Raw genomic sequence first — 12,017 nt, 5'->3', positions numbered from 1 at the left:
ATGAGTTTGGCATCTCAGTTGGATACCCCAAATATATAGCATAAATAAAAGCTAATCAACACCTTTACAAAAGAGTGAAAGGGAGGGGGCTGGAAGCAAGGTCCCCTGCTTAGTGCTGATGGATGCTGTGTTTTACAGTGGAGAATCCATTTCTAAATGTTTGCAGCTATTTGTGAAAGCTTTCACAGTAATAACATATATAATCTCTTATTAGAAATACATACTGATCTAGATTTGCTGAGTGCTAAAGTAGTCTTGGAAGTTACATTAACTTTTATATTGCCTCATGCTAAGTAAATAGAAATGAAAGGTAAAGGATCCTTATTATTTTTACCCTTCAGAAGGAAAGGACTGGAACTATGAAAGAATTGTTACAAACTGCATGCATGGTTCTTTCAAAATGCCAGTAACAGTCTATAAATCTGTGGGTTTCTGAGCATGAGAGGAGACATAATCTAAACAAGATTAATTCTTTTTATTTGAAGACAATACAATCTTAATAACACACATTAATAAAAAAAATTCACTTGAGGAAAAAACTTTTCATATCAAGGTTTGGTACCTCCACTAGACTATGTGAAATCCACACATAAAAACAAACAAGAGGTAAAAAATAGTATATAAGTATATAATCAAGAATAACTATTTTAGAGACATATATATTCTATATATATATTTTCTTTTTGGGTCACACCTGGCGATGCACAGGGGTTACTCCTGGCTCTGCACTCAAGAATCACCCCTTGTGGTGCTCAGAGGACCATATGGGATGCTGGGAATCGAACCCGGGTCAGCCACGTGCAAGGCAAACGCCCCACCTGCTGTGCTCCAGCCCCTATTTTCTATATTTTTGACCCTAATTAAATTAACAGGGATATCAGGGATATGGTCTTGGTGTATGAGGTCACTGGAAAGCTCAGTGAAATAAAATCAATGGAGGATTTCCCAGTGACTTCTGCTTTAGAGGCACACCAACGTGGAGCTGGGAAAGCAGACCATTAACACAGTCTATGGCTTCAAAAGTTAGAGCCACTCCCTTCAAAAAGGGTCTATAAGGAAATCTTTAAGAGTACTTTAGCCTAAAACAATATAGTAGGATTGGAGTTGATTTTAATGAAACACAATTAAAATAAGAAAAAAAAATATTTTATATCCTTCCAAAACAAAACTTAGAGCATAAAATACATGAAAATACTAACACCACAAAATTTCCATCATTCAGTGATATTTTTGGTACAGAGCTACATAGAAACAAACACTAGCAAAAACTGGGCTATTTGAAAAAAGAGACATGTATGTCTCGTCTTAACTTCTGGACATTGTCCCATCTAATATTTCCCCATATTTATAATAATAAAAATGGCAATACTTTAGGTCCCCTTGAGAAGAGTGAAAGAAATTTCTCATAAAATAGAATCACATATTTTTAAACACTTACCTATTGAATCAAATATAAAGTATCAATTATTTGGTTAATATTTTATAAGTTGAACTATTAAATTTCTAGAAGTCTAATTTGTAATACCAATTCCAGTTTTTCTTTCCTCACTCTCCTTAATTATTATTTCTTCTACATATGTCTTTATTTTTTCTCACTAGGACAATTCCCAAGAACATGGTAAACCCTCAAAGTGAACATGGGTAAACTTTTGTATCATAGCATTCAGGTAGGCCCCCAGTACTCATGCTCAGTCAGGAAAAAGAACAGATCTAGATATGACCCACCCTGACATCAGGTGGATAGAAATGGCCATTAGGTAAAAGTGTGTACTAGCTATTGAAGATTAGGTGGAGAACGATATCTCTGTCTTCAGGCGTGGCTTGTGCGGTGGGTTTTGAAAGCCATGCATGGCATCATACATATAAGTTGCATAAGACCTTCCGTATTCTATTAAAGACCCACAAATTCAAAGGAACATACACAACTAAATGTTTGTTGAAATGTTATTTATAATAGCCAAGTATTTGACACAACCTAAGTGCCCATTGGCAGATGACTTGATAAAGAAATCGTGGTATAAGGGCCAGGGACGAGAAGTCAAAGGGTCGGAGAATGTGACTGGCATGTAGAGGCCTAAATTTCCATCTCAGGTACCACCTGATCTCCTGAGTGCTTCCAGAATGGTACTTGTTGACCCAGTTATCACTGAGAGTGGTCCCCAGGTCCTTATTAGTACTGCCTGGGAGCCACTCCCACCATCCAGCTTGAGTTATATACACAATTGGAATGCTATTTCACAGTAAGAAAGGTTAGATTTTGCCATCTGCAATAACACGGAGTAGGCTTAATAACATAATGAATTGTGAAATAAGGCAGATGAAGAAAGGCAAACACAGTACAATTTTACTTCTATAGGGTATGTAGACACAAACACTAATGAAAAGACTAAAGTAAAGATAAACGTTTATATTCTAAAACTAGTAAGTGGTTACCAGAAAAGAAAATGAGAAGGGGTGAGTAAGAGAGAAAAAAGTGTTCAACTCTATGGTAAAGTATTATACTTTTATTTTTTCAGTGAAGCAAGATAGCTTCTATTGAATGAAATGTGCTTAGAAAAATGTGTTAAGAGTAAAAGAGGAGGAATACACACTCAAGAGAGAACACAGGCTTCTCCAGAGTGGAAATAAGCAAGCAAAGAAACATTGAGACAAGCAAGTAAGATACATGTTCAAGGGAGAACAAGGGTCTGAGAAGCAAGACAGTATTAGACTTTCAGTGGTAAACTCACTACTTACTCTAATGTAAGCAATCTATTTACGATGGCACACATGTCAACATTGAATAATATTCTAATGCAATGTTACTTCAAAAATTATATAATTTGTTCCTATGACATTTATGTTTGTTAGTGTGGACAACTGTTCTATGATGTTGTTCTTTCTCAGGAGTTGATATTTAGAAGTATACATCTAAATGCTTTTGCTCAGAACATGAATTATTCATGTATTCAACTCTGGAGGGGTTGAGAGGAGCTAAGCAATCAGGGGTCCTTGGGGTCACCAAACACTGTCAAAGGTGGTCTTGGCCCTGCACTGTCCTGGCATGAGCTGGTCCACAGTTTAGGTTCTAGCACTGATCTTGAGAACCAAGTAATGCTATTAGTTGCCCCCAAGACCTCTGCACACCACTGAGGAATTCCCTTGTCTACAAAGAGACAGACGGACACATTAATGAAGCCTAATTAGTAGAAGATAAAAGTAGACCTGGAACTATTGATTTTACTAAAGGCTTCCTTGCTGATATAACCATGGCTGAACCATGTCTTCACAGTGTTAGCAACAGAGAATTGCTGGTTAAAGGATTCTTGGATAACTTTCCTCACTAAACGTGCACACTGCCCAGGTTTGGATTTAATCTACTTTACACAATCATCAGTGGTAATCTTGCAAATCTGGAAAATGTACCACAAGGATGTCATAGTGCATATCTAAACGAAAAAATGACATTTTTAATTCAGATGAATCATTGGATTCCTGGAACTTCAGAGGACCAGGCTAAAATTTTAAGTCATTACTTCTAGACTAACTGTTGCTACACTAAAATACAAATGGGAAAATCTTATTTTAGCCAGAAATATTATGATAGTTTTACTCAAAGTTATAAATAGCTGCCTCCACCTATTATTTCTTTAGTTGAATAAATACTAATTTGATTATTATAAGTACGTGATTTTTAATGTATGAAAACAACTAAATGGGTTACTTTGGGGGAATATTTTCTAAACAAGTATATAACAAGATTTCTTCATAGCACAATATTTGTTTTAATTATATATGATCAAGTAAATGCTATTTACGAAAATAGAGCTTATAGGAAATTATTGTCTATGAGCAAGCACTGTCATATTAGAAGTAAATTAAGGGCCAGAGAGATAGTATGGATTTAGCATTCCCTATGTCGTGGCCAATTCTATTTTGATCTCTGGTACCCGCATACAGTCTAAGAGAACTGTTGGAAGTGGTCCCTGATTACTAAGCCATGAGTTAGCACTGAGCACCACCAGGTATAGTACAAACCTTTCACAGCTCCCCAAAGTTGAAATAGATATTGTCAAAATTTTACAGAAATTGAAAAAAGCAAAGAGAATGGCTGAAAAAACATAAACATCCAGAATAAAATGTATTTCTTATTCTGTACTGCAATCTAAATGGTAGCACTGTAGCACTGTAGCCCTGTTGTTCATCGATTTGCTTGAGCGGTCACCAGTAATGTCTCCATCGTGAGACTTGTTGTTACTGTTTTTGGCATATCGAATACATCATGGGTAGATGCAGGCTCTGCCATGTGGGCAGGATACTCTCAGTAGCTTGCCAGGCTCTCTAAGAGGGATGGAGACTAGAACCCAGGTCGGCCGCATGCAAGGCAAACACCCTACCCGCTGTGCTATTGCTCCAGTCCTAAACTGATTTCATATGCTTTTAAAAATTGTTTTTTTTTTAATTTTTGCTTTTAAAAATTCTTGAAGTAGCAAATGCTGTCATAGAACTTAGGTTAGGGACTCTACAGAGAATTTCTTTTTGTTGAAATTATATATTTCTAGCCTCATCTTTTTAATAATTTTACCATTGAGGCTAGAAATATATAATTTCAACAAAAAGAAATTATCCGTAGAGTCTCTAAACCTCAGCTCTATAACAGTATTGGCTAATTCAAGAGTTCTTAAAAGCATATGAAATCAGTTTGGTGAAATTCTTAAAAAAAAAAAAAAGGAGTGTTGTTCTGGAGATAAAACTCAGACCATGTACGTAAAAAGCATGCATTCTGTCCCTGTTTGCTTGAAGTGCCTTAACTTACTTTTAAAATACAATCTTTAAGGCCTAACTTGTTTTATAAGAAAGAGTTATGTCATAGCTATACCTGTGATTACAAAGGGCACCAATATCTTAAATTCTGCTTCATTTCGCTTTAGATGATTTTCTTCAAATGAGGAAACCTTCCTCATGAAAAGCACATTTTTGGAATAATTCTGTAAGAATATTATGTTCAATTTGCCCACAATGGTTTTAATTTTTAACATTATATGTAAGAGAAAGAGTAACTATAATTTTGCTCTTTGTGTGTATCAGTATGGGAAAAGACATAAAACACAAACCTACAATGGAAAAGATATCTCTATCATGAAATAAAACACAAAGGATTATTATAACAAAATTTACATATTTTAAATAACCAATATGTAACTCAAGAGAAAAAAAGACATAGGCAATTCATTAAAGCAAAATATAAAGGGTTACTAAGTACATGAAATGCTATTTATAAAGGATGTGGGTGCACTATAACAAACCCTGGCTCAAGGCCCTGGTCATTGCCAGGCACGACCATGGAGATGTCAGAACACAGCAGAGGAGCTTCTGAGAGCGAAATGGACCCTCTGCTCCTAAAGACTTTGATTCCAGAGGCCTTCTAACCCATTTTGGCATCCAGAGCAGCTTCTTACAGCAATGCATGGGACTGTGAGCTGGCCTATGCAATTTCTGGCAGAATTTTCCCTGGACTTTATACAGAAATACAAAACTGTATACAGAAATTAAGAGACTTAACATCTCTTAATTGTCAGCAATGTGAAAAGGTTCCTTTTAAGCTGGTCTGACTTTGGGGGGAAACTCCAAACAATAACAGTGAGTTTTTTGTTGAAATATTGAAGGTAATCAAAGTAGCAGCCATTTCTCTAGACTGTGAACTAAGCAATAGCCCCACGCTGGCCGGGAAGAGGAAATATCCCTCTTTCCCGGTTGTTTCCCATTTTCGGGGAGAAACGCGGCGTGGCGTCCACCATACTATGAGGTTTGGGAAGGGGGATGAGGGGGAAAAAAAAGGAAAAGGAAAAAGAAAAAAAAGAGTTATGTACTTGGAGCAGTGGGGCTACATATCTATTCATTCTAAGCAATGGAAAACTAATTATCAAATGCTTCCTTGGTAGTAGGGCTGTCTTTCTTGGGGGGATACTCCAACAACAATAGTGAGTTTTGTGTTGAAATATGGAATGTAATCAAGGTAAAGATAAAATGAAGTGAAATTCATCAGTTATGCAGTTGGGGGTGGGGGCGGGACTCTATACTGGGGTTTTTGGTGGTGGAATATGGGCACTGGTGAAGGGATGGGTGTTTGAATATTGTATAACTGAGACATAAGCCTGAGAACTTTGTAATTTTCCACATGGTGATTCAATTAAAAAAAAAACAGCAGAGGACTTCAGAGCCTGAGGCATACCACATTCTCAGGCTCTTGTACTGAGCCACCCCAGCCAAACTGGTGAGAATATCTCTAAGAGGCCCCTTTGGCCCCCTGACACCACTTGGGAGCCTCCCACCCAGAATATTTAGGAATAGAAAGTATTTTATACATCAAATTAATTTTTAAGACTCTTAAATATTGGATTGAATAGATAGTACAGCGGGTAGGTTGCTTGCCTTGACACAGCCAACCCATGTTTGAGCATCGGCACCCCATATGGTTCCCTAAGTATCACCAGGAGTAGTGATTCTTCAGTGTAGAGTCAGGAATAAGCCCTGAGCATTGTCAGGTGTGACCCATAAAACAAAAATAAAATATCAACAACAACAAAATACCCAAAATTAGAATTAAGAAATTTGAAAATAACCTCATCAATAGGAGCAGTTAAGTAAATTTATATATATATATATATATATAATATTGCATCATATTCATCCAGTGAAGGATGAGCTGTCTTAAAGTTGTACAAAGAATGCCTATGGGTTGCTCTTTAGCTCTCCCTTACCCAGTTCTTGATTGTAACACTTCAAGAAAGTGAAAAATGTGTCCCATCCTTCTCTGTCTTCATTTTAAAAGAATAATTTGAGGAGAAAGATACTAAAATTCACATTAAAAATTAAGCCTGAAGAGCATTTCAAAGTATAGAATTTAAAATAACAAGATTTAAACAGAAAGTCGCATTTAGCTAACTTTCACTCTGGACTTTCACATAGCATTCATTCTGAACTTGCACAAGGTCACACATCCCTGAATACATGCCATCTTGTCTGATGTCAGAAATTAAGCTGGGCCAGACATGTGTAGTACTTAGACGGGATTCTGCCTGGGATCATGGGTGTGGTAAGTTCTTCTATATCCACACCTCCCTAATAGTGCATAATCTTGTCTGAACTGGGATTATTTTTCCAAACTGGAACTTACTATTATTAAAACATATTTCTTCATTAAAATATTGTATATCAAGATATCCTGACATACAATTATTTTAATTTCAGATCACGTTTTCTTTAGTTTCCTTTGTTAATTACTGTAACAAGATGACTTTAGAATAGATACTAACGATGGTACTTGCAATTTATAAATTTAGTAGGAAAAATATTTCAGGGCTGGAGTGATAGTAGGGGGGATCGGTCACTTTTCTAACATGTGGCCAATCTGAGTTTGATTCCAAGCATCACATATGGTCCCCTGAGCCCACTAGGAATGATATCTGAGTGCAGAGCAAGGGATAAACACTCAGTACTGCCCCCCCCCAAAAAAAGACAAAAGTTAGAAACGTGTCAACCTTTAATCTGCCTGAGGCACATCAATATGGAAAAGTAAGCATTCACAAATTACATAGTTAAAACAAGTTATCAAAAAAAAAAGCACATTATTGTACTTTTTTCTTTAACTTAATCTAACTGCTTTTCCTCCATGTTCAGGCTACTCATGGATTAAAGAGATGAAAGGCTAATTTGGCAGACTGGACTAAGTGCTCAGTTATAATTTCATGGATGAATTCTGCATGGATACTTATATTTACCCTACTGCACATTATTCTTTTTTAAAAGTTAGACTGTGCTGATATATTCAAGATTAAAATCTCCTTGTTTTAAAAAGTTATTATTAAATATTCCTTATTCTATTTATTCTTTTATCCAAACAAAATCTGTATACTTGGGATACTGACCTTACTTTCATTGTCTTATAGTACCTACTATCTGAACACAATTCAAATATGTAAGCATTTCAATTAACCTGGTACCAAAAAAGGGCTACCTGTATCCTATGCTGCTCTCATTCTGCTTAATTTCAACAAAAAGATACTAGAATTCAGAAATCAAGCGAAGGACAAAATTTTATCTAACAAACATATATCTATTATTTTAATGTCCATATTGCTATTTGTCTTCTTAAGGATTTGGAAACATTAATAAAAAGAAAAGAGAACAACAAAAGTCTGTGGGTTTTTGTAGTTGAACAGAGAGGTTCTGAACAGATTATAATCTGATTATAGTGATCTGATATCAAGTAATGATTACAATTTTGGTCATGAGAGATGATGAAATAAATTCCAAAGGCAAGGAAGATATAATACCTACCTCCAAACCAGGACTCACAGGAGACTGATACATGCAGTTGTAAGAACAAAAAAGAAGGCAAAGGTTCAGAATAAAGGGAGGAAAAAAAAAGACAAGAAAACAGTGTTATTTAAAGAAAGCAATGAAAGCTATTTGATATAATTTTTAATATAAGTGTGTTTTCAAGGAAAGCAATAAGTTAAAAATATTAACATTTATGGTGACACTGTTTTAACATTTAAATGGAATTATGGACATGTTAAAATCAAACTTGCAAAAACACAGCATACAGCTGTGCATTTGCAACACTAATAAAAATCCACTTGTAATAGTCTCAATGATGGAAATCAGTAAGTTTACATTGCTTAAGAAAAATTAAGTAAAAATGGAGCATTTTTGACCTTTAAATGAAAGATTAGATTTTCTTCACAATAATTCATCCTCTCAATGGGAAAAGAAAGAAAAGGTCATCAAAGTAATCAAATGTTACATAGTTTTTATCTTGCCTGCAGGTAAGAATAAGCTGATGAATAATCACTATCTGCCAGTGATTTAAAAATCTGCAAAGTCCATTAGTGGGTTGGAGTTTTAATGAGAGATTATGCCTATTAATACATATTTTGTTCATTTCACATTTCTTGCCATAATGCAGTGCTTTCTATATTATTTCTTTGAGAATAAAATACAATTAAAAAGGAAAGCTTATTCTATTTTGAGGAGAGGAATATTAAAGACTATAGATATATATATGTATATACACATACATATACATATATGTATATATATTTGATTTGGGATCCATATTGGCAGTGCTCAGGGCTTACTCCTGACTCTGGAGTTATTCCAGAAAGAACTTGGGGACACATATATGTTATTATGAATAAAGATATTTTTATCATGTTTTTAACAATATCATTCACATTAATGCCTCCTTAAGTAAAATACTTATGTATGGGTCTAATCCAAATATTTGTGTGTAAAATTATAAAACTGATGAAAGAAAAATGAGTACTGTAGAGAATTCCATAACTATTAATACTGATAGAAAAATCAACATTGTCATTCCTTCTTGACTTGATCAATAGACAAAATGCAGTTTCTGTCATGATTCAAACAAGTTTTTTTCTTTTATATATGTTAACAAACTGGTCTTAAAATTTACATGAAGGCTAAAGACCCAGAATAGTCATACAATATGAAAGAACAAGGTTGGGCAACTGAAGTTGCATAATTTTAAGACTTTATAGCTATATTAATCAATACTGCAGCATTGTTTAAAGTAAATCAATGGATCAGAATAGAATAGAACCTCCTAAATACAATAAGTTGATCTTTTCCAAAGGAGCAAAGCCAATATGATGAAGTGGAGCTGATTTATTTAACAAATGGTACTGGAACAACTATCTTCATATGCTAAAAAATGAACTTAGACATGAAACTTTAATCTTTATTTAACAACCACCTCTAAAGGCAAACAAACTCCCATAAAACTCCTAGAACATAACACAGAAAAAAACCTTGGTGATGCTGGCTATGTTGATGCCCTTTTTTATACATTAAAAGCATGATTCATAAATAATTGGGAAGTTAGATTTCATTAAGATAAAAAATTCTGCTCCATATCAAAAAGGTCAAAAGAATTAAAAAACAATCAGGAAAATATCTGTACAGTATTTTCAATGACATTAAAGAATTATTATCATGTAAAGTAAACAAAGAATTCTCTAGAATTCAACAATTAGATTAAAAATAACTTAAAAATAGGTCAAATATGCTTCTCCAAACTTACTTGACCTACATCTATACAAAAATTTATACATGGATATTGAGTGTAGTCCTATTTATAATTTATAACTTGGAAGCAACTGAAATGGCCTTCAGTAGATCAATAGACAAAAAAGGTTAGGCATCAAAACAAAGGGATATTATTCCATCCTAAAAGGAAATAAGCTACTAAGCCATGAAAAAAAAATGGAGAAACTTAAATGCATATTTCTAAACAAAGTAATTTTGGAAAGGGTACATTTAGATTCAAAACAAGGGTACATCTTGTTTGATTCCAGTTACGTAACACTGTGGAAAAAGAATAACTATGGAGATAGCAAAAAGACGAGATATTGCCAAGGCTGGGTGGAGAAGAGGATGAAAACAGTTTGACTTTTACTAATCTCAGGAATGAAAAAAGAAGTATTTGTTAAGCTTCAAACATGTCTGGCATAACCCAAGGCAATCAAGAAGTGTGTGTCTCTTCTAAGGAAGACTATTGTTTCTCCTTTTGGTAATTAAACTAAAGGAGAGACATAGAACCATCCAATAAAGGCACAAAGGTCTCTCACAAATGCAAAATAAGGTTATAAGAGTTAATGCTCCTGTCATAAACATTATTTCCAAGGGCATTAACTAATTGGTAACCTGAAGAGTATTTTATACAAGGCTATGAAAGTTTATCATAATAGGATTTATCAAAGTTATCTTAGGTCCTGATAATTTCTCCCTCCAAAATATCAATAGGATACACATTTTACAATTAAAATAGGTTAAAACAGAATTTATAGTTAAAATAGGATTTCTTACATTTTTAGTCAATCTACTACATAAATTTTCACCCAGCAATGTGTTACTAATGAATTCAACAAATTATGTAAAATAAGCTTGAAGTTAAATAATAGTTAATTTACTTAAAGAAAGAAATTACATAATTTGGTTAAAAATAAAAGACCTGTGTTAAAAAACTGCCATGTTCCTGAATTATATTTGCACATTAATCATATTTATATTTATACATACATAGGTATATAATAACTAGAATATTTATATAAACTTACACTTAGGAAATTTACAAATATGCAATATTTTGAAGTACATGTATGTACATGTATATTTACATATATGTGCATATGATTTAAAATGGAAATAAGTTTAAAAGATAATATTGATCAGTAATATATTCTAATGATGAAGGTTTCTCATAGTATACTAAATAATTTAAAACACTTTTCTAGTAAAAATTTTAAAAACAATAAAATATAACTATTTTTTAAACTTAATCCTTTTTAAACATCTATTCTATAATAATACTAATCTTGGTCATTGTACTTAAAAGCAAAAGTAACTATTTTAGCACTGTAGCACTGTAGCACTGTTGTCCAGTTGTTCATTGATTTGCTCAAGTGGGCACCAGTAACGTCTCCATCGTGAGACTTGTTGTTATTGTTTTTATATTGAATACACCATGGGTAGCTTGCCCGGCTCTGCTGCGCAGGCAGAATACTCTCAGTAGCTTGCCAGGCTTGTAACTAACTTTGAAAATAATTGCTTGTAAAAATTCAAACTTAGATAACTTTAGAGTTAGGAAGTTGACATGAGAGGTATTTTAAAATATGAAAAAATTTTGAATTAAGGGGATGGGGAGACAATACAGCTAACTTGACCTGCACGAGTATTATCCCTGGCATCCAGTTTGGTTCCTGACCTTCACCAGGAGTAAGCCCTGAGCACACAGACAGAAGTAAATCCCAAGCACTGCTGGATGTGGCCCCAAAACCAAACAACATAAAAACAAAAGAATTTCCAGTAAGAATAACACCAACTATAGTTATAAAAAAATAATCAAACACATTATGAATAACTGCCAAAATATATTCTTGTAGTTCTTCTATGGGTTTAATATCTACCTTCCATGATACATTTATGTAACATAGGAATAAAATGATAATAAT

At 34.0% G+C, this 12,017-nt stretch overlaps 1 protein-coding gene across 2 annotated transcripts in view; it reads right to left on the bottom strand.

The window, feature by feature from the left end:
* PRKD1 (protein kinase D1) overlaps positions 1–12,017 on the bottom strand; it is a 291,270-nt gene that overhangs the window by 57,236 nt on the left and 222,017 nt on the right. The window contains exon 5 of one of the 2 annotated variants that reach the window (XM_055133298.1): positions 8,320–8,343. The exons of the other annotated variant lie outside the window; for it this stretch is intronic. Coding sequence (XP_054989273.1) covers positions 8,320–8,343 — 24 coding nt within the window. The remainder of the gene's footprint in view (positions 1–8,319; positions 8,344–12,017) is intronic. 2 annotated transcript variants of the gene reach the window in all.

Source organism: Sorex araneus, chromosome 3, assembly GCF_027595985.1.
Source record: "Sorex araneus isolate mSorAra2 chromosome 3, mSorAra2.pri, whole genome shotgun sequence".
Taxonomy (NCBI): Eukaryota; Metazoa; Chordata; class Mammalia; order Eulipotyphla; family Soricidae; genus Sorex; species Sorex araneus.
This window is presented reverse-complemented; position numbering and strand designations above follow the sequence as displayed.